The 19,762-nt window shown below is 40.6% G+C and overlaps 1 protein-coding gene across 1 annotated transcript in view; it reads right to left on the bottom strand.

Annotated features, from left to right (window-relative positions):
- Positions 1-19,762, bottom strand: part of CUX1 (cut like homeobox 1) — a 359,047-nt gene that overhangs the window by 168,120 nt on the left and 171,165 nt on the right. Inside the window, 2 exon segments of the mRNA XM_006036637.2 lie at positions 2,951-3,029; positions 18,075-18,122. Coding sequence (XP_006036699.1) covers positions 2,951-3,029; positions 18,075-18,122 — 127 coding nt within the window.

The raw sequence follows: 19,762 nt of genomic DNA on the forward strand, positions 1-19,762 counted from the left end.
GGAAAATAAATAGAAAATATGTGAAATGGTGTTCAAGTCAGCAAAAAAAGACAACTGAAGCTCAAACCATATGTTCAGGTAACAAAGAAAGATAACTATTGTAACATCAGCTTCCAGCCATTGGGACAATTCAATGGGTATTAATGACCATGACTGGTCAGGACTTTGTTTCTCATCAGAAAGAAAAGTGCATCCAGCAGCAAGTGTCCTTTAACATTAAATAATATAGATAGTGAGACAAGCAGCCTCAGTGCTGCTCAGAATCTCAGTAGCTCAGCTCAGATCCCAAATAACGCTCCCCTCTCCCCTCCAGCTCACCTCCTTCCCCGCACGCCAAGCTTGCAGCAAGGCAGGTTGCATAAGGCAGCTTATTTTCAGTCATTCATCCAAGTATGAAACAGGCTCAACCCTGTTTACTTTATTAGATTTTAAGTACATTTTGAAAGGCATGCCCTTTCTCTGTTTAGCTCCTGCATTTTATATGTAGTTGTAATAGCTAACATATTCAGAATTATCTGCAATTACCTCTTAAGTCAGCCTACCATTTTCTAGGTAAGAATTAAGCATTTAATTTTAAAATGACTCTGTCTGAAGCCTAAAAGGGAAGAAAGTAAAATTGTGGCCTGAATTGTGATCTGGTGGATAAATTCTATACATCTCCTCTTTTTGGAAAAAGCAGCAAGAGGAGTGAACAAGAAAATGTCTGAACTATTTCTTCCATTCAGGAACTAAAATGATTTTACTTCCTTTCTTCCTGATACTATTGAAAGTGGCAGGACCAGGGATCAGGGTTTTCCATTTGCAAAGGAAAACATGGTAAAACCCGAATTTCCTCATTTTAAGTAGAAAAATGTGAGAAATGGTGTGTTTTCCCTTGAAGGCTGGCAGAGTGCCAGCTTGCAAGAGGCTGGGGGGAGTGGGAGAATGGTGATCAAGCAGGGGGTACCATGTGCATGTGCGCACATATGTATGTACATGGCCACCAGGAAGACTAGAGAGCAGCTTCTGCCTGTAAGTCTGGCAGGGGGAAGGCGCAGGGATTGAGGTCCACATAGTGAGAGAGGGAGGAAGTTTAGCAGGGTTGTAGCTGGGGCTGCTTGGGGCCGAGGGCTGGAATGCATGGCCACAGGGCCTGTGTGGGAAGTGGGATGAAGCTGCTGGCGGCTCGTCTGGGAGGGGGGACGGGGGAGTTGGCTCTCCACTGCTACATGCACTCCTGGGGGGTATGGGTGGCATGTGCCTCCCAGATTTGTACATGAGGCAGGGGTGGAGGCAGGCTGCCCACTGTGGGCTTTGCCTCCCTGCCCTGCTGCCCTCCCCCCAGGGCATCTGCAGCCTGCTAGCTAGGCCCTGGCACAGCAGGACAGACTAGGGCAGGGAAGCTCAATGCCACTGCTGCGAGCCTCATGCTGCCATGGTGATTTGCCCCCTGCCTGACTGGCATCTGTGGGGGGCACAACTCTGCACTGCCACTCCAGCTGCTGCCAGGCAGGCAAGGGGTGCATTGCCGTGGTGGTGCAAGGCTCGTGGCAGTGGTATCGAACGTCCCCACCCTGCTCTGCCCTGTTGCATTGGGGCCTGCCTGCTGGGCTGTAGAGGCCCCAAAAGGGACGGCAGCAGTGCAAGGAGCCTGAGCCGCCTGCCACCGTCCCTGCTCCCCCCATATACGTTCCGCTCTGGCCATGATACCCGTGGAAGAGGGGAAGCTGGGCTCTGTGCCTTACTCTGCTGCAGCAGCCACTGCCTCCCACAGGCACCACCCAGGGCTCAGGAGCTGCTGGGGGGTGAGTGAAGAGGGCAGGGGGAACTCTGATTTCCCATGATAAAAAATCCAAAATCAAATGCTAAAATTTGAAGATATTGAAGAAATTTAAAATAGAAACTTTTTAATTATACAATGTGTGCACATAATTACCAAACAGAAGAATATAGGTTTTCTTCAAGAACCATAACATCATTTCCTGGGAATTAGACATCAGATGCAATTACTATATGGTCCTATAAAGGATACTGAATGTCTGATAAAATGGCACCCTTGTCATGTACGGTGATGCCACTTCTGCATTCCATTCATAGCTTTCTTAGAATATCATAGCTCAGTTCTCACATAGGAAGAAAAATATTGTGACATTTTAGAATCAAAAGCATACCTAAATATTTGAGATATTTGGGAAAAGTTGTTTTTGTTTTACTATGGGAAGGTACCTGAAAGTGGCCTTTCTTTGATTACCTGACCTCAATTAAAAGTGAATGCCAAGTACCTTCTTCCCATGAGTTAGGGACTCTGGAGATGTATCTATCTACCTTTGATGTAGATGCTCATTAGTTTATAGATAAGTAAAATTAGACAGTATGGCTGATAAGTGACAATCTCCAAGACATTAGCAAAGGAGCAGGAGAAAAGAACCCAGGACTCCCAGCCATTTGTTCTTAACAAGACTACAAAAATAAATTCAATGTTTCAACTGAAAAATGAAAATTAAGCCTCTTTCAAATTGGAAGCAGGAAAAAGAAAAAAAAAAAAAATCAGGAAGTATGGACTATCAGAGTTAAAAGGAACTTGAAAACTGATATTATATAGAATGGACATTTGCCTAATAATAATAATAATAATAATAATAATAATATAGAAGACTGACAATATTTAGCTTTTCAATAGCCAAAATGCCTTTCCTGTTCACTGCTGAAGTCTGGTAGAGTCAAAACTCTGCCAAACAGTTTTTGCTGGCTTGAGGGTCTCAAAATATAAAGTGACTCAAAATAATTAAAATTTAAACTCAAGCCATCAATAAGCCTTCATTACAGTTCTTTCTGTTAAGACTAGAAACAATGTCAAAGAACATGAATAAAAAACACTACTCAAACTTCTACTGCTGAAGTAGAAGAAATGCCCAATAACATCTGGAACTACAGAGACTTGCTTTTCAAAGCAAGATAATAATTTGCTTACCTGGAACATCAATTAATCTCTTATAGACATTCAAGAAGGCTGCCTCTGCTTCTTTACTTCTTTTTCCCAATGCATCAATCTAAAATGTGAGAGGAAAAAAGAAAGGTTCAGATTGGCTCAAGAAAGCTCTCCACTCACCCTCAATGGTCTTAGAACATAAATTAATACATTTTGTAATATAAACTTAGTTCACATAAAGAATGCAGGCTTGCATTTTATACATAGACTGAGAAAACTGTGTGTGGAAATCTAAGAGTATTTAGATTGTATTTAGATGTAGAGTGGCAATATAAGAGTATTTTCAATATGCTTATGCTGAATATACTAAAAACGCATTTTAGAATAACCACCAGTATCTGACATTTTTAGGTCCAATATGATTTATTTTGGTATATAAATTAGAATATTGTATGTGACACATCCTTCATTTGGAATAAGACACTTTCCTTTGCTCCTTACAGAAGTCTAACTGTGCTATAACATGACACACAGGTAAGGTTTGTTTTACATTCTACTTCTACTGCAGCAAAATGTGCATAACTTTACATTTTCATACGTATCTTAGAATGTCCTCAGACATGTATTTTTCCTGATATGCTATTATACCAAGGACTAGACGATCAGGAATTCCACATACAAAGGAATTTTCCTGTAAGTCTTGGTTGCAGGCTCCCAACTTAAATTCTGAATTGTCTTCCATTTGTGGGCTTAGAGTTAAATCCATATAGCCAGATTCTGTAATATGTATGTCCAACTAACTGATAAGAAGAGTTGTATGCCTATATGCAAAGGCAGAAATTGCTCAATACTATGTATTATAATTTTCTCTCAGTAATTTAATTTCAACGAAATGTCAGGTTAACAATTCTGAAAATGAAATATATATTCCATTGTGAAAGAATAACATTTTAAATATATTTTCTAATGCACCGTATTAGATAACAAGACATTTATAATGACGAAAAGTTTGACAAAGCAACAGACCCAGTTAAATTACGCCCCACAATGCAGAAGGAGACAAGAAGAGAAACAGAAGTGTCTTTGGCAAAGTCCTCTTGTAGTGCACTGAGGTCAGAGTTGGAACTAGAAGGATGGATATTATAGTTCCTGAATTTTATTAAAAAAGCTAGGAAGGATCCGAAGAACTATAGATATCTAACCCTGATTTCAACTAGAGAAAGAAATGATAAGGGATAACATTATGAAACATTTTACGACGTGTATGTCAACATGTACTAAAAAAAGGAAGGTCCTGTCTGAAAAACGTCCTTGAATTCTTTAACTGCATTATTGATTTGGTAGATAAGGCTGAAACAATGGACAGAGTTTACTGTATTTGTGTTTTAGTGAAGTATTTTATACTCTACTACACAAAAGACTAATATGCAGAATTAGAAAGTATACTACAAACGGCCAACTGAAATGGACTCAAAACTGCCTTTGGCACAGGAAATAGAGGGTGCCAAGTGAAAGGAAACAGCTTAGAGTGAAGAGAGATAAGGAGTGGGGTGCTGCAGGGTCAGACTCTGTGCCACTTCTGTTTACAAAAATGACTTTGTGAAAAGGAAGGATTTTGAAAAAGCCTACAACTGGAGATGATTAAAATAATGAAGAGACAGCCATTCAATGCAAAGAAACAGCAAATTTCAAATGGCTTGTACAGAAGAATCCTACAACTTGTTGAGAGTGTGCTAAAAAAGATTAATGCCACAAAATTGGAGAAGGAGAACCACATAAATTACAAAGAAGAAATTACAATTCAGTATATAAACCAGGAAAGGACTTAGGGAGAGGGCTCGTGGAAGAAAGTGAAGTTGCTAAAAGCATCTGCACAGTGCTTGGCAGCAGCAACAAAATCTTCAAATATAAAAGAGGTTGTAAAAACAGGAGGTCTTTTAATACAATAGAAGGCTGTATTTAGAACAATGAGCCAAATTCTGATCCCACTTGCATCTAGGAAAATCTGGAGTAGTTGGATCCAACTTTTGTAGAGGTGTGTCAAAATGGCACTGACGTAATGCAGAATCTAGTCTACATTACTGAACTTCTGATAGATTAAGAAAGCCTGGGTATCAGGAAGTAAAAGGCAAAATGACTGAGGATTTTGGGAGAAGATGCACATTTTGAAGAAAAAAGTTGGCTGTACTTGGCTTTTACAGTTTATCAAAAAGAAAAGACAGTGGAATCGAGCATGAATGCACTAGAAAGCAAGGAATAGAAAGTGATGGACAAGCTGTTTACTGATTCAAATATAGAAAATCACTGATGAACTGAAGTTCATAATGGAGTAAGCACATACATATTTTGGTAACACTGTCTTCATAAAAAAGTGCATTTAAATTTAGCTTATAGAACAAAGCCTGAAAAGCACAGGAAGGTAAAATCAACATTTGAGAAAACCACATAATGTTGGCGGGGAAGGGGGGGGAGCGATGGGGGGTTGCTTTGTGTTGGAGTAGAAGAGGGAACAGAAAGCCGCTATTGGCTAGATCTGAGTATCAGATAAGGAGATTTGGCATGGTTTGGTTTTGTTTTTGGGGGGGGGGGGGGCATAGAAAGGAAGATTCTGGAGGTTTGAAACTGATTTTAATAAAAAATATATAAAACACAAAAGTTTAAACTTCATACACCAAGTGGATCAGAGGTGATCTGATGAAGGCTGTTTTGTAATGCACAGGAACGTACTTGATTTTCTCTTTTTCAGACTGAGATTCCATATAGCTATAGTAAGATTTTATTTTTATTCTTCAATTAGTTAATATTAGTTTTATTCAAGTTGTCTGACAAAATTAAGCAATCTGTCTGGTTTACAAACTGCATTTAGAGCGAGTACCTCAGTACTCCTTAGAACGAACACAAACACAAAGCTATAACTAAAGCACTACCAAAATTTAACCCAGATTAAAAAATTGGGATGCTGTCTCTGCACATAAAGGGGAAACGTCAGCATCAGAGAGAAATACCAATGCAATGAAGCAGAGTGTAAATTTAAGCCCAACAACAAAGAAAAACAATCCTGAACAACAAGGTAATAAATATTCAGAAAGTTGACTCAAAAGTTTTTATAGTCTAAGTGCTGTTGGCTGAGGATCTAATGAGAATCAACTGGGACTACAACATGTTAAAAAAAAAGTTAAAATAAAATTTTGGCTGCAGATTTTTGTAAACTGTGAAAAGGTGAGGGAGTCAAAAAGAATATAAGTCAACTGATAATTATATTTGCCAAGTCTTGAGACCAGCTCAGCTCTGAATCTTTATCTATCTTAACCAGGCCCCATCTCTTTTCGACTAGCAAGAAACAGCAGTGACCTCTGTACTTCCCACCCCATAAGCATATGCTCACTTTTAAGTTTTGGCATACTATTTGTCTTGATAATACCAATGGAGCTATATTGAGATAACAGAAATAAGACACTAGTGTGCTAGGAATCCTCCCTCCTTAGCATACTGTTCATCTTTAAAATACCACTGGAGCCATAGGCAGATAACAAAAATAAGAAACTAGCATGTGAGCAATCCTCCTCCTGTCCACCTTACTGTCCAAGGTCAAGCTCTTTTATGAATTGTTGCATGCAGCTCAAAGATCAGACTAGGCACCGCAGGAAGAGATGAGGGGAGGGAAGAAAAAATGGGGAAGAAAAAATCTGCATAATCATCTGTCTGTATCAGCTCAGTGAAACTTCTTCATTTGGTCGCAATCCACACGTGCCTGTACGACAACTGAATGTACACTACTATCGGCAAAAAACCACAGTAGCTTGGATAGCCTAATTTAAGTACACCAGGTCTTATGTGATCTCTCTAATATCTGAGTAAATCTAGAATCATGCCAGTGAAACCAGTAGATTTATCTTTGCATTTACCCCTTTGTAACAAAAATCGCAATTTGGCCGCTAAATATTGAGTAATGGCAATGGCAATGTCCAAAAATGGGCTAAATGTTAATTTACATTAAAATCACCTCCTCTGCCATTCATGCCCAGTTAAAAGTTGCATGGAGATATGTAAAACCCATCTCATTTAATTTATAATCTATAATTCTTTATTCTTTGAGGAAGTTCAACACTAATTGAAAGCCTGAAGTCTGTAATACCCCACAAATCACCCAGATTCAGTGTTCTGATCTGAAGGAAAGGTCTGCACAGGAGAACAGTCTGTACTGAACTAAATACTCTCTCATACAGCACAGTTACAACCAGAAGGCTGCACTGTTGTATTTTAAAGGTACAGCACAGAGATAAAATTAGAAAGCCGAGATTCCAGACACCAAAACATTTTGTTTTGATGAGCTGTGGACTGGAAGGGACCAACAGGTTAAAATGTTGTACGTAAGCTGAGAAAAAGATAAAATACCAGACAGGGAGGCGAGCTGACTTTCACCAGGGAGCACAGTTGGGATATTTAAAATTTTACTTTTATAGGTATGTGATACACCCAGGCATTTTTTAAAAGCTTTTTAACAATCCAATATATTAAAGAGAGCTCATTAGGAAAGGAACCTATTGTCTTCTGTGAATCAGTGCTTCAGTTAACAGCACATAAAATGTACTGGAACTGAGTATAACAGTTATGTAGATACTCTATATGATTTTTCTTTTCATGATCTCTTTTACTAATATACCTCCAGGGATGACAGCTAATAATTGTCATTTCACCATGTTGAACCCAATCTGCAGCTACCTTACCCTATTAAAATAAATGACGTGGCTCTCCAGTAACTTCTCAAAGACTAATTATAAAACTTTACTATTTGGGTTTGAAATGTAATAAATCCCTGGCAAACAAACACTACAGCATATAAATTATACTATAGCATTTTGAGAGAGAGAGAGGGAGGATGATTCTCTTCCATGCTTGCGTTACTCGTGGATCTGAAGATGGCTGACGAGGCCGATCCGGGATCAACGGACTCTGTTGCAACTTGGGCATGCGTTTCCGGGCAGGGTGGGTGGCTCTGGATTCTTGATTTGGTCCACAACACCCGCTTTCTGCCACTCCCGCTATTCCGCCTCCTCTTGTCATTATACGGTTTCAAAGTACTGAGATCCTTGCAAAAGATTCCTCCTTCATTTGGGGCGGCCCTGGGTGACAGTCTCCTATGAGTTGATGTTACATTTTTTCAAACTGGCTTTGAGGATGTCGTTGAAGTGCGTTCCTTGCCCTCCTCTTGAGTGTCTGCCTTGACTGAACTGGGAGAATAAAACATGCCTCAAGAGTCTGAAGTTGGATATCCAGATGACATGAACAGCCCAGCAAAGTTGGTACTGGATGATCATTGCCTCAATGCTCGTGACGTTTGCTTGCAAGAGGATGCTAATCTTGGTGTGTCTATTTTCCCGCTGGATTCGAAGGATCTTCCACAGGCAGCATTGATGGTACTTCTCCATCAACCTGAGGGGTCTCCTGTATGTTATCTGCACCTCAGCTGAGCGGAGACTGTAGCATTTTTACAGTGCTATAACACTAAGCAAGAGTAGTTCTCTTATCTTGTCATGTTTTCCTGTTGCTGAGGTCTTTTAATATGTGATGCCATATATGCAGCAATATTTAGGGTAAAGATTATGTTAAAGACAAAATCTTAACAAAACAAAACTCCACTAGAAATTTCTTTAACTCTACAACACAAAAATGTTTTAATACAGCTGGTGTTTATTTAACTTTCATTAATACTGACAGTAATAAATGCATAATACACTGATGTTTTGCACATTTAAAAAAAAATTTATTAAAAGAATTATCACAGGTGATAATGCAAAAAAGTTTTGTTGGCTCTTCTTTGCATAATTTAAATGCACAATTACAATGATTTAAATTGTTTCTTCTTAATATTGTATCTGTTTTCCACCCAGAATATTTTTAGCTAAGCTGTAAAATACATTTACAAGTATATGCGTAATGGAAAAAATGAAAGCTCTTTAGCAGAGTTGCTCTAATGTAGCACAGAGATATGACATACTCTAAGGAACATGTAATCCTATAGATATAAAATTCATATATACCAGTGAGTTCAGGGTGCTGCCCGTTGAGTTAAAACTATCTGGACTAAAAACTGAAGTAGATTACATATAGGTGGGGTTCAGATCCTTCCAAGTTTCAGCCCTGCTCCAGAACCAGGATAACACTAGATAAGCCTCTTCTTCCCATCCATGTCCAGATAAATTCTATTCTTCCAAGGCCAACAATCATGCCCTTCCCTAAGGCAAGATTACTCTTTCAAACTCACAGGATGCAGCCTTCTCCTCCTCCTGGTTATTAAGTTTTGATCTTTATGTCAACTGAAACAGCCCAGCTTACCCCATAGGTGTTGGCAGCTAATGGCAACACTCTGCTTCCTACCGCTCAGGCTACCTGCCCCCTTCAAATCATTGCTATGCTCATGCCTTCCCCTCTGGTCAGCTGCTGCACCTAGATGCCTTGGACTCTGCACTGATCTTCCTTCCCCTCTCACCCCAATACAGAATATTCAGAACAGAAGCAAACTATTTGTGTGACTAACTGGGAAAAATTAACACCTGGGTGTCTATAGATGTGCAGGGATGCTGCTCCCAGGTGCTATAATCACAGCACATCAGAGCAGACTCAACTGAGTCTGCTGGAACATGCTAATTAGCATGCCCCAGTAGCCGTTACATCTCGTGTACTCAGTGTCCCCACGCTTCAAAATGGTGATGGGATGCTTTATCTAAAGCTTGTCAAACAAGCTTTAGTTAAAGCACCCCCGCTACCATTTTGAAGCGTGGGACACAGAGTACACAAGATGCTGAAGGTGCTTTAATTACAGCGGCTCTCAGAGCCACTTCAAGCAAAGCACCCCACCCTCTGCCACCCCTGTAGCACATGTAAAGATGCCCCTGAAGGCTCTGGTCTTCCAAATTCTTGCAGGGTGGAGCAAGATGTTAAAGGTAGAACTATGCACTAGCAGACGCACATTATCAGCAGGGATCCTGGTTTTCCTTGACCAAAAAAAATCACAAGTTCTCAGATTAAAAAAACCCCACAAATTATCTGATAAAACCCCCAAATCTGTGATTCAAGTGAAAGGACCCATGCCCCCCAGATCTGTGCATGGGGTGAGGGCAGGTGTGGGCTGCTCACTGAGGGCTCAGGCTCTTGGTTTGCTGCCCTCCCCCAGGGCCTCTGCAGCCCAGCAGGTGCGACCCGGCACTGCAGGGAACAGCTGGGTCACACGGGGATCTCCTTGCAGCTGCAAGCTCTGTGCTGCCCTGGCAAAGCATCCCCTGTGTGCGTGGGGTTGTGCCCCTCACTGCTGCCATGCACAGAGGGCACGCGTCTCCAGGGCAGTGTGGCGCTCGCATCGCAGCAGGAAGGAGATCCCTGCTGTGCCCTGCAGTGCTGGTTCGCACCCACTGGCCTGTGGGGGGCCCTGGGGAAGGGCAGCAGGGCAGGGAGCGCAAGCCTGCAGTGGGCAGCCTGTCCTACCCCTCACTTCATGCACAGATCTGGGGGGCATAGGTCCCCCCTGCACCCTGGGAGTGTGTGCAGCCATGGGGAGCTAGCTCCACCCCCACCCCCAATGATCCTCCTGCAGCCCTGTCCCGCTCCCCACCAGGGTTTTGCAGCCACGCACTGCGGCTCGGGCCTCAAGCCCCACAAGTGCCTAGATGTCTCTTGCCTGCCAGGACTTCATGGTACTGAAATTAGGGAATAGGCCCTCAGTCGTATAACACAGGAACAACTTTAAATGCCTCTCTGTCTATGCATAGCTCTGGGTTTCCTTTGCCCTGTTCCCTGTAGTCCTGCAGACTTTTGGGCCCAATCAGCAGTCCAGTGGGAGGAAGTCTCTGCAAAAGTGTCCCAGCGAACTTGACCGCTCTGCAAAGCAATCTCAATGGGCTCAGCCACTCTACACTCAATCCCACCAGGGTGCCATTTTCCTAGTTCCTCTCTGGTTTGCATCCTAGCCCATACAGTCTCCAGGTCCCAGTAATGCTTTCATCCATTCCCAGCAGGAAGCTCCTGCCTTTGGCTCTGCCTGGGTCAGACTGCCCCCCCCTGCCTCTGGGGCTGAGTTTATAATCTCAAGGCCTGCCCCTTCTGGCCTCGCAACAGTTTATCTTAAAGGTCCAGTCCCCACTTCCCTACTCTTACTCTGATTCTCTAGTAACAAGGCAATGTCTGCTGTTACACAGGCCCTGTGTGCACGCATCCTTACAAGGGATTGGGCCATATCTTCTGCTCAGCCCCAGGCCACCTCGATCTGGCTCTGCACACTGCGATTGGGCTCTGGGCTTCTGTGCCGCTTCTCCTTGCCCCCATGCCAGGACTGGGCTCTGCGTACCCAATGCAATATGCAGGGCCACAGCCCACAGAGCTCCTAAAAGACCTGGAGGGAGCCCACAGGCCAAGTTACATGGCGCCAGGAGTCAGATCTAGCCCTCTGGCTGGGGGTTCAACACTCCTGTCCTACAACTACAATACTGAATTTTAACTTTGCAACATCGTTTCCACAGTTCAGAAATGCAATGTTTCTTTTCTTTCAAAGCAAGTTCTCCAGCCACGCTATGTACATGACTCCTATCAATGTTAAGAGCCATGCTGCAGTCTCATCAAAGGGAGAATATACCCCCCTCTCTAGATGTTCAAATGTGTTTAAATCACCTTCTTGAGGGGAAATGTTTTGTAAATTGATTTTGTTCTTAGCGGGTTTAATGCAATTTAAGAAACATTTTCCCTCAAGAAGGTGATTTAAGCATATTTGAACATCTAGAGAGAGGTATGTCCTCCCCTTGATGAGATTGCAGCATAGCTGTTAACATTCATAACATTTTTTGGTTTATTCAAATGCATAAATGATTGATTTTTTTGGCTGGCTTTAATGCTATCATTTATGCATTTGCATAAACCAAAAAATGAAACATAATGGCACCGCTGTTGTCTCAAACCATGTTGTGTGTTTTCACTCTTGCAATTTAGAATCAGGACCCAAAACAAAAAAAAACAACCAAAAAACCAAAAAAATCCAACCCTTTTCTGCCTTCTTTTACAAAGAGAGAAAAACTCCACTGACAGCTGCTGAAATGATGTTAAAGATAACAATTATCTAGTGGAAATATTAGATTTGCTCCGCATTGTTCGTTACATACAATGGTTTAATAGGACTTTTATTGAAAAGCTGCAAAGCTCTGGGCCTAAATCAATGAGAAGAAAGCTCTGAATTTTGATGTATGCTGTTGACTTCCACAACACAGAGCAATTTGTAATAGCTTTGCCTCACTGTTGTTTTCAAAGCTCCTGCTACATCACAAGCATTTATTTTTGACCACAAAATTACATTTATTCAACAGAAAGCAGCTCAGGGTCTTTAAGAGGTTAACTTCTGGAGTGCTTGGCTGCTCTCCAGCCCCTGTACTAGAATCAGTGCTAATGCAACAGCACACAACAGCACCCAGGCTAGCCGTGATTAATAGACTGCTGAATACGCTGCTTTCCACATACACACACTTTTCATTCCCCTGCTTCCATAGATCATGGACTTATCCTCAAAATATCTGACTGAAATTGAATTTGGCTTCTCTCTCAACCGTTCATTTCCTATGTTATGCAAGGTTATATCCTTTTCTGCATGAGCAGAACCAAACCAGCTGCAGCTTTTGAGAAGAAAATGTGTTTTCAATTATGAAGCTGGCCTGAATATTGAACTACAGTTCTACTGCTACTCTAATTGAGCCATCATGGAGTGAACCTACAGGAAAGAAATTCTATTAATTAGGTTTGTAAATTTAAGAATATGAAATTAAGTAAAGTAAAGAGAAGAGAAAAGAGAAGAGAAGAGAAAAAGACTGATTGATAATAGTCAAGGACTAAGTCTACCAAAAAGAAAAAAAAAATCACAGAGAGGAGGAACGTGTGATCGGTCATTATATTTACAATACCATTAAAACACTTTTTTTCAAATAGCATTATTAGTAGTTCCAATATACCTATACAATCACATCTTCAACTTCTGTATCCACAGCTAGAAAATTATTACATTACTCAACTGAACAAATCAATAAACTTAAACAGCAATTCAGCTAAGTATAGAGTCAGAATGGCAATACCGGGATTCCTAAAACTGCTTGCATTCTAAGAGCAGCACCAGAAATGTCAGTCACAGAAATGCCAATGTGTTCTTTTGGAGTATTTGCTATAAAGGATGCTCCAAATTAGGAATTACTGTGCTACTGTAAGACAGTACTGTTATACCACATGAAAAGAATGCTAATGACCCCAGGAAATCCTTTCCCAGCCTTAAAATATCTACTTGAAGACATCACAAATATGGAGTCAGACACTAAATTTCCACAGAATTTTTTTTCCATACATTAATATAAAACTATGTTCTTCAGCTATATTTAGGATTTTACATGGAAGGGTTTCTCTATTTATATAGACATAACCTATAGCAACCTATTGTGTTTGGAAAAGGTTTGGATAAATATTAACTTGAGGGTTTTCCTTGTTAATTTGAAAATAACTGTCTCATCAGATGTTTAAAACATCTTATCCTTTAACATCCTGGACTTTATTCAGCCTAGAATAGTGAGTTACCTATATATGCCGCTCAAGTTATTACTTGAAGCAACCAAAAGACCTATTAAAAGGTAAAGTTGAAAGAGCATTTCCGCTGAATCCAGCTAACACCCAGAAACAATTATTTTCTTTACAAAATTTTTACATCTCCCTAGACAACCCAATTGAGCTGTTCTCCAGTGTCCTACAAATCCTTTGCTCTTCCTCACTCAACCCAATTTATATCACCTGCACAAAACTAACTTCCCTCTGTCCTCCCCTCCCCCAAACTTATTGATTGATACACAATAAATAAATAAATAAATAAATAAATAATCTAACCTACCTCCTTTGATGCACATACAATGATTTGTATTCTTTTAAAAGGGAGGGATATGAATGGAAATTTAAATGCAATCTTAATTATGGAACAAGTACCATAATAAAAAGCTTTAATATAATTTAGTAAGTTCTCACTGTATTGTAATGCTTGTAGCATGGTACAGGCTGTTTCAGAATGCTTTTATTTTAAATGTCACCATGAAAGATCTGTACTCTTACTTAAGCCTCCAAGATCTGTACACGAAAACAGCTCTTTAGAGCAACTAATGGAAATAGGATATTTGGTAACTGAAACAGTTTTCATCTGCAATTTCCTCCGATTGAGACAAACATCTATAGAATACAAAACATTCTGGTTGTATGTATAGGTCTTTTGGGGGCTCTTTTCGGGAGTTTTTTATATTTATAATAACTCACCCATAATACACAAAAGTGAAATACAAAGAAAGAAGACAATTTAATAATTTCCATGATAAAACTAAAGAAAAAATCTACTACTGGAAGAGAAGTGGGCATGTTTAAAGAAATAAGCTAACTGCAGGCTCATGTGCTGAATGCTCAACAAAGCATGCACAGGAAGAATACTGAGAATAAGCTATTTAAAATTAACCTTCTTCTCCAAACCATGCCAGATCCACTTACATCACTTGCTCCTTCTCCAAAATGCTCCCCAGTAGGGGTATGCAAAGTGGGCTGCATTCAATTCGGATTCGGCCTGATTCAGGGGACAGTGATTCAATTCGATGATTTGGATCCCAATTTGATTCAGCCAAATCTGAAGATTCGATGCTGATTTGGAGAATCAGGGATTTGGCCATAGATGCAACTTTATATGTTTTTTCTATGTACCTCAAGTACTGTGAACACCTAATGGTGGGGCAGATGAAGCGTCTCACAGCAGCGTGGGGGGCCCCGCGGTGGACCCGGAAGCGGACAGGAAATAATTCTGGTCCACTTCTGGATCCGCTGCCGAGAAAGTGTGGGGGGACCCCCCCCAGTCACAGGGGACCCTGGGTGGCCCCCCAGACCCAGGAGATGCCAGTCACTGAGCCGGGGGGGGGGGGGGGGAGCAGGGGTTCCCCCACGCACTCCGTGGCGGAACTGGAAGGGGGCCAGAAATACTTCCTATCCACTTCTGGGTCTGCTGCTGAACAGGGACACCCCCCATGCTTCTATGGGACGGATGCTCCATCCACCCCACCGTCTCAGCATTCACGAGTTGCACCCAGTACCTTGAGGTACGTAGAAAAAACCATATAAAGCGGTGTCTAAGGCCGAATCGTTGAATCTCTCCAAACTGAATCAGAGGCTTCCGATTCTATTTGGAGAGATTAATGGGTCTCCTGATTCAATTTGGCTTTGGAGATTCAGTCGCCGAATCGGGCCAGATCTCCTCCGAATTGAATCAGCGACCAAAGCTTTGCACAGCCCTGCACCCTAGTATGCAACAAGCTCACTGCCATTACAAAGTCCTGCAGCAGGGAGATGTCATACAGTCGAGTTTTATATGTCAGCACCTCCTGACTTCTCCTATATAGTTTTAACGCTATTTTTTATATATCAAAAAATTATCTGTTTCCAATGGGTAAAAATATTTTAAAACCTTACCAAATTGTTCCAGAGGTATTGGGAGGGAGGCTGGGGAGACAGACACAGGGACAGGGATGGGGACGGACACGCACGCTATTTTAACCCCTACAAATCAGTTCCAGAAGGGGCATATACTAAAACTACAAGTATATGTAAAATATATGGAAAATCTCTAGAAGTTGGAGTGACAACTTACATGCTGAAAGCCCTTTTTACTTGTGCTTTTCCAAGCACACAAATTAACAACAAGTTGGTCTTAAGAAAAGCACTGAAAGACTAGCTCTAGATATGAAATTATAGCTTGACAGACATTAGGCTATGAATCTATTCAAAATTAAAGGCACATACTCCATGTTGTGTAAGAAACATAAAGCTTGAGAATCAGTCATTCTTAGTTCTTTTTTGTAGTCTGCAATATGATGAGGGTAGTTATGATCAAGTTTAATGAAAGCTCCTAAGACCCCATCTACAATCAAGAGATTGCTTCCAGTATAACTACAAAGATGCTGTTACAGCAATGCAATCTTCTAAAGCAGACCACTGCACTGATGGGGCTTGTAGCAGTGTGATTTACCCTGGTAATTAATCATATTAAAATATTTGTACACAAGCTTTGTTACATTAGTACATCAATGAACACCCACGAATGAATAACATCAACCAAGTACTGTATGGTGTATATCTGTTCCCATTATACCCACGTAATCTGCTTTTATACCAGTGTAAATGTGTTGTATGTTCACACCCACCGATTGGGTGTAATGGGAGAAATCTTTTAAGTGTAGCAGGAGCAGAGTTTGATTCATACTCAAGCCAGCAACATTCCCTCCATTACTGCTGCATATCCGTGCACTCCAGTCTGTGCAGTATAAGCTGGAAGCCAAAGTGAAAGAGTCTAAGTGGTACAATCTGTGCAAAGCAATTTGGAAGTGAAAATTCCCATTGTCAAACTGACTTACAGAGGTCATTCTTTTTCCTCACATGTTATTTTATATTAGGATTTCATTTGAGTAATTTTTTTTATGAACATGGGAAATTAAGTAGAAAACATTTAAAAAAATTGCACCCTGCTTCTAAGCTAAGAAATTATTGCCTATTTGGGGTATATACTGAGCACGATGTGCAAGTAATCAGAAATGTAACCCTTGTTAAAAATAAGTGTTTACACTTAATTCCCTATGCAGACTTCTGAAAACATACTCCTAAATTTCTCACTGCTCTGACGGGAATTGCAATAGTAAAACAAATCAGCTTACAGCTTATTATAGATTTAGAAAGTACACAATTCTGCAGCTTTGGTACAGCCTTTGGGATAAGAGATCTACAACCTTTAACAAGGCATAAGCTTAGGCCAACCTCTGATGCACAAATCTTTTTTGAGAAGTGTTTTATGAGTTACAATTTAGAACTATGCAATATTTTGAAATGGATCTTATCTCTAATGATATAGTTACTTACATGTAAGTGTCTCTTTTTCATAGAATTGAAAAAAAAAAATGAATTAAGTTTTCCACCACATACACATTAGACAGACTCAAGACTTTCCTGGATTAGCTCTTTTATTCATAGTTCTGAGTTGCTTCCAACAGTGTTTGCACATGTACACACCTAGCCAGTGACATTTTCATCCATGCATTTATAGTTCTGCTTAGTGACTGAAAACTATACATGCCTTCTTGGCATTGCTACAACAAACAGAATGACACTGGCAGCAGTGAAACAAAAGGAAATTTGAGGGAAAAGTACTAATAGACAGAAAGACTTAGAGCCTCTTGCTTTTCTGGTGTTACGGAATGATGCAAGATCCATTAAACTCAAGGCAAAAATCTCTTGTCAGGCCCAAGTACTCTTTGAGAAAATGACAGAGAGCAAGTGCTTCATCATCAATCACAGCTTAAATCTACAATTCTGCAATAGGCTGCATCTTCCTTTTCCCATAGGAAGATGCCATACTTCAAAACAGCCACAGGTTCATTTTTGATTTGTGATCATTTTAACTGCCCTTTTCTCAGTAGAATGATACCTAGTAGAATAGAAGAGGTAGCCAAGAACAAAGTTATTGAAACTTTTTATTGATTCTCTAACATCACCTATGAACCGTAGGATCTAGCAAGTTCTTTAGTGTACGTTTCACATTTAAGGAAAAGCTTACACTAAAGACTGAAAGCTACAATTATATTATAATATTTTGTATCTGTTTTATACATATTTCATGCACCATATTACTTAACATACATTACAAATTACCTTATATTTAACTCCTAAACATCACACAGACATTCTCTTGCCATGCCAACATCGAATTAAGATGAGATGGGGATCTGAATTGATCTTCAGTGTTATAAATGAGAGGATGCTGTGGACAGTTTCCACCCCCAGCTTTAGAATTTAATTTTCCGTCACAGTCCATAATAGCACAATTCTGCTGAACTCCCAGGAACATGTCTAGTTCACTTCTTTTCATAGATAACTGAAAATATGGGGGTTATAAGAATGGTGGGAGAAGTATTGAAATATATATTTCACATCCACATCTGTCCACCTCCCCTCACCCCCCAGTGCCCCCATCCTGCTTACAGCCCTAAACCCAACAAGCTCCCGTGAAGGGCTACAACCACTTCCCCTGAAGCAAATAAAGGAGACCAAAAGTGACAAGCTAAACAAAAACTTATGTTCTTACCTCCCCCTGGAAACTCTTCAATAATGGAGCTACCTGTTTGCGCAGGTCCTGGAAGACAAAAGCAAAAGGGATTCCATCAGGAAACAATCATTTACAAAAGAAAGCAGAAAAAAAGAGTGAATTTAATCAGACTAAACCTGACTAATTAAGTGTTTAAACTGAAGTAGTATGCTGTCAAACTTCTTGAATACTGTCAGCAGTTGGAGTGTTGTTTTTTTTGGAATATTAAATAACACTTGATTACTGGAAGCTTTTGGAATGTTAGCTAAACTCAGATTTCTTGGTGCACTCCAATGCATCTACATGTTTGCTGGGATTTTTCCATTCTGCTGTCTGTTAGGTGAAAGGTGTGACTTTTTTGTCCTTTATGTGACATGAAAATGAATACATTTTATGCATCTTCTCTCCATGAGCTTTACCTATGGAAAAATAAGATTTTGGCTTGATTGTATTCCCCAATATTTAACTACTTTCTAAGACCAGAATGCAACATTCTGCTACATACTTATTATTAGATATTTTTCTTGTATCCTGTTTATACTAATAAAAAGTTAATGAAGAAATAAAAATAAAAGCTTGAATTCAGGGCCAAGATCATGCATGCCAAGTTTCAGTCTACAGTGAAGGTATAAAACTTCTGAGAAAAAGAGATTTATAATGGAAAAACTGGCACCTTTTTTACTTTATTCTGATATAACTGTACTGATCCAATAAAAAGAGCATTGTAGGAAATAAATTTCCCAAATAAAAGAGAAATCTGTCCTTGGCAATTCCTATTAATTTCAAACTAGTTTGTGATGCAACCACACAGCTTGCAGAAGTGTAGGAGACCTGGGTTCAGAACTGGCCTCAGGGTCTCTTATTCTGAAGATCAAGTGCAAAAGTAAAGTTTCATCCACAGCACTGAAATCACTCTATACAGAAGGTATATTTGCAAGTGATAATGACTCTTATGCAAAGTATCATGAAGAAGTTCAGCAAAACAAAGCACGGCCACATCTGGCAGTAGGGAACCCAAAAGTTGCTGGTTTCTAGGAGTGTCTCAGGATGCTGCCTGAACCAGCAACTGAGCTGGCTCAGGGCAAGTGAGCTACTGTCGTTAGTCAGTAGTTATCTTGATGAGGTTTGTGGTGTGGCAACAACATTATTTACAGGAACTTATATAAAGAACTCTTTATAGTAAAGAAGTAACAGTCTTGCTACTGCCCTTGCAAGGGTTGGGGGCCCTGCAGGAAAGTTGCTGCCTCCACATTCATATTTAATGATATGGAGATTTGAAGGGGAAGAAAGACAGGTAGAGATAATTGGCATCCAAAAGAAAATGAAAAGCCAATGGCTGAACCATCAGGGAAGCAAAATGTCAGAAGTCAAATCAACGAAAGCAGGGCTGTCCATCTAGCAGCCTGTAGGCTTCATGAGGCCGGCAAGCGGTTAACATGCCCAACCCTATCTCCCCCCCAGCTGCCACTTCCCCTATTGCTCTGGCTGCAGAGGGCTCCCTCTCCTGCCCCTGGCTTCTGCTCCATGTTGTATACCCCCACCCCAGGGGGCAAGGCAATGTGACAGCACGGCACAACCTGCTATGCAACGGAAGCCAGAAGACCAGTGTGCCTTTGCAGTGCAGTGCCACTAGCAGCCCACAGGGAGCTGAAGGTGAGGCAGAGTGCCATGCAGGGGAGTGCCAGCCT

This window comes from Alligator sinensis, unplaced genomic scaffold, assembly GCF_000455745.1.
Source record: "Alligator sinensis unplaced genomic scaffold, ASM45574v1 scaffold1472_1, whole genome shotgun sequence".
In the NCBI taxonomy this organism is placed as follows: Eukaryota; Metazoa; Chordata; order Crocodylia; family Alligatoridae; genus Alligator; species Alligator sinensis.